This window comes from Sinocyclocheilus grahami, unplaced genomic scaffold, assembly GCF_001515645.1.
Source record: "Sinocyclocheilus grahami isolate Dianchi unplaced genomic scaffold, SAMN03320097.WGS_v1.1 scaffold102.1, whole genome shotgun sequence".
NCBI classification, from domain to species: domain Eukaryota; kingdom Metazoa; phylum Chordata; class Actinopteri; order Cypriniformes; family Cyprinidae; genus Sinocyclocheilus; species Sinocyclocheilus grahami.
Genome location: NW_015505281.1, coordinates 1,087,389 through 1,090,414, shown reverse-complemented (window position 1 = coordinate 1,090,414; position 3,026 = coordinate 1,087,389). Strand labels below are relative to the sequence as shown.

Here is a 3,026-nt window from a genome sequence, read left to right as displayed (position 1 = left end):
ACACTCAATGCACCCAACTGTCGCGAAGGGGAAGGGGCTATCAGACTCCGATTATTAATGAGAAAATAACCTTATAAAATCCATACACTACATAGCGTGTATAGTGCGTCATTTGGGACGCGGTTTATGTGTGAGCGACGCGACAAAACTGCAACCTTGATGTTATAGCACAAAGGTTTTGATAATTCTAACAACTGCGTTTGGTTCGGTCATTAGAGCTGGAGTCACGTGATTATCATCTGTGGCGTCGCGTCGCTCAGTGTAGAGAAGAGAGAGAGAGGGAAACTGGGCGGAGTCAGGGGCGGAGTCAGGGTGCAGAGTGGGCGGAGTCGCTCACCGTTCCGTTACACGGGTCCGTTTCTCCCGGTTGTGTTCAGTGCAGCAGCTGCGAGGACCTGAGGAAACTCACTCACTCACTCACCCTCCCGTGTCTCGGATACTTTACGGTCCCGCCCGGTCTCCAGTCACCCGCTCGGGAGCAGAGAACCGTCCCGTCTTGAGGTGAGTAAAGCGAATGATGAATAACGTCTGTATCAAATGAGGCCAATTAACGCAGACGCCAGTGGAGCTCGCGCTGAAGGAGCGCTCGCGGGAAGCGCGACCGTTAAAAAGTCCGGTGTCAGATTTTCTCCTCAGGGACGATTAATCATATCAAATGGACATATTCAGCGGATTTATAATCCAGAAATAATCCGCGCCCTTCCTGTGAGGCTCTGGAGTTGTTTATTGGATAAGAATCAGACCGTGAGCTTTTTAATGTTTCATATTTTGGGCGTGTTTAAAACGAAGTCCTCTCAAACTCGAAAAGGCTTGACGTCTTTACCTCAAGTGCCCCGCGCCTAATTTCACCTGCTCTCTATTTCTCTTTCTCTTGCAGATGATGCTGAGTCTCGGTCTGTTCGCGTCTCTGGTGGTTCTGGCGGTGTCCGTTACCGGCGGCAGTGACGGAAACCCGCTGGACAACGATAAGTGGATGAGCACCGTGTCCCGGTACGACAAGAGCAAATACTGGAACAAATTCCGCGACGTGAGTTTTTCGCTGCATTTCCTTCTGCTGCTGGGACACTTCTGCTTTCTGTATAGGGACCAAATGTCCCCTGAAAGGTCTTGTGCAGTCATTATAATTAGCTTAATTTAGAAACAAAAGTCAAAGGAAGGGCTTTGTGTGTTGTTAGCCTGCTTGGGAGTTCTCTAAATATCTCCTGAAGAACGGCAAAGCGTACTGAACATTATTGTGTTGGCTTTGCTACAAGCCAAAAGCTTCACAAATTGGCAACATAGTTTGTTCATTAAAATGTATGATGCCAAAAGGTGTATTTTAGGGTGAGGGGTTGTTTAGTGTTTATAATGCACCTAATGCATGTTTGTGTTTGGCTGTATTTACATTTGTATACTGTTCCTACTATGTAGTGTGCAAGCATAAAATTCCTTAAAATTACTGTTAGATAGTATTTTTGTGCTTTTTCAGGTGAATATATTACTCACAACCTGTCAAGTAATGGTAGACGATGAATATGCACACTTATCTACTAGCTATATTGCATGCAAACGGCCGTAGGTCAGATTATGTCTGAACGCATAGTAGCATGAGAGCTGTTAGATTTGGAAAAATGAAAACAAAACAAAAAATGGCAGGGAACTGTGAGAGCTTTTCAAAAGTATGCCAGTGCTAAAGGTATCAAGAAAGTTGTTAGTTGTGGTTAAACTTACTTGTTTTATGATTTTGTACCAGGGCCATAAACTATGGAAGCTCGTTTCTGCCCTGGGATAAAAAAAACATGTTTTACTTCACAGATTACCAGTGATTTACCACAACTTTTCCCTCACAATTTTCGCAATTCTGATATTTTTTTCTTGCAAATCTTTATATTGCACATTTCTTTTTTCTCAGATATAAATTCACACTTAATTACCATTTTTATTCTATAGTGGAACCCCCCCCCCCAAAAAAAAAACTGAGATGGAAACCAAGAAAAATGTCATAATTCTGAATTTGTCTGCCATTATGACCCTTTTCCCCTCAGAACGCTGAAAAAGTAATAATTGTGAGTTAAAAAGTTGCAATTTAATTAAATTCCTTAAAATTACTGTTAGATAGTATTTTTGTGCTTTTTCAGGTGAATATATTACTCACAACCTGTCAAGTAATGGTAGACGATGAATATGCACACTTATCTACTAGCTATATTGCATGCAAACGGCCGTAGGTCAGATTATGTCTGAACGCATAGTAGCATGAGAGCTGTTAGATTTGGAAAAATGAAAACAAAACAAAAAATGGCAGGGAACTGTGAGAGCTTTTCAAAAGTATGCCAGTGCTAAAGGTATCAAGAAAGTTGTTAGTTGTGGTTAAACTTACTTGTTTTATGATTTTGTACCAGGGCCATAAACTATGGAAGCTCGTTTCTGCCCTGGGATTAAAAAAACATGTTTTACTTCACAGATTACCAGTGATTTACCACAACTTTTCCCTCACAATTTTCGCAATTCTGATATTTTTTCTTGCAAATCTTTATATTGCACATTTCTTTTTTCTCAGATATAAATTCACACTTAATTACCATTTTTATTCTATAGTGGAACCCCCCCCCCCAAAAAAAAAACTGAGATGGAAACCAAGAAAAATGTCATAATTCTGAATTTGTCTGCCATTATGACCCTTTTCCCCTCAGAACGCTGAAAAAGTAATAATTGTGAGTTAAAAAGTTGCAATTTAATTTGGTCCATATTGGAAACAATAAACAGAACTGAGAGCATAAACTCATAATTCTGAGGCTACTAAGTCTATAATTACTTTTTTTTTCATCAGAACTGTGAAAAAAGTGTAAATTCTTAGATAAAAAGTCGCAATTGCCATTTTTATTCTGTAGCCGAAAATAAAACAAAACAGAATTGTGAGATGTAAACCCAGAATTCTGAGGAAAAAAAGAATTCTGAATTTAAATCTCACAATTATAAATTGTGAGAAAAGTAAGTATTGTGAGATGAAAAGTCGCAATTACCATTTTTTATTACATAGGGGGGGG

General features: G+C 39.9%; 1 protein-coding gene across 5 annotated transcripts in view; it reads left to right on the top strand.

The window, feature by feature from the left end:
• The first annotated feature begins 319 nt into the window (after positions 1-319).
• LOC107588314 (testican-1-like) overlaps positions 320-3,026 on the top strand; it is a 273,979-nt gene continuing 271,272 nt past the window's right edge. For 3 of the 5 annotated variants that reach the window (XM_016276362.1, XM_016276363.1, XM_016276359.1), the window contains exons 1-2: positions 321-501; positions 878-1,027. In XM_016276362.1, coding sequence (XP_016131848.1) covers positions 878-1,027 — 150 coding nt within the window. In that variant the 5' untranslated portion in view covers positions 321-501. Of the gene's footprint in view, positions 502-693; positions 745-877; positions 1,028-3,026 lie in introns of those variants that run through there. The other 2 variants (XM_016276361.1, XM_016276360.1) reach the window with 2 other exon arrangements.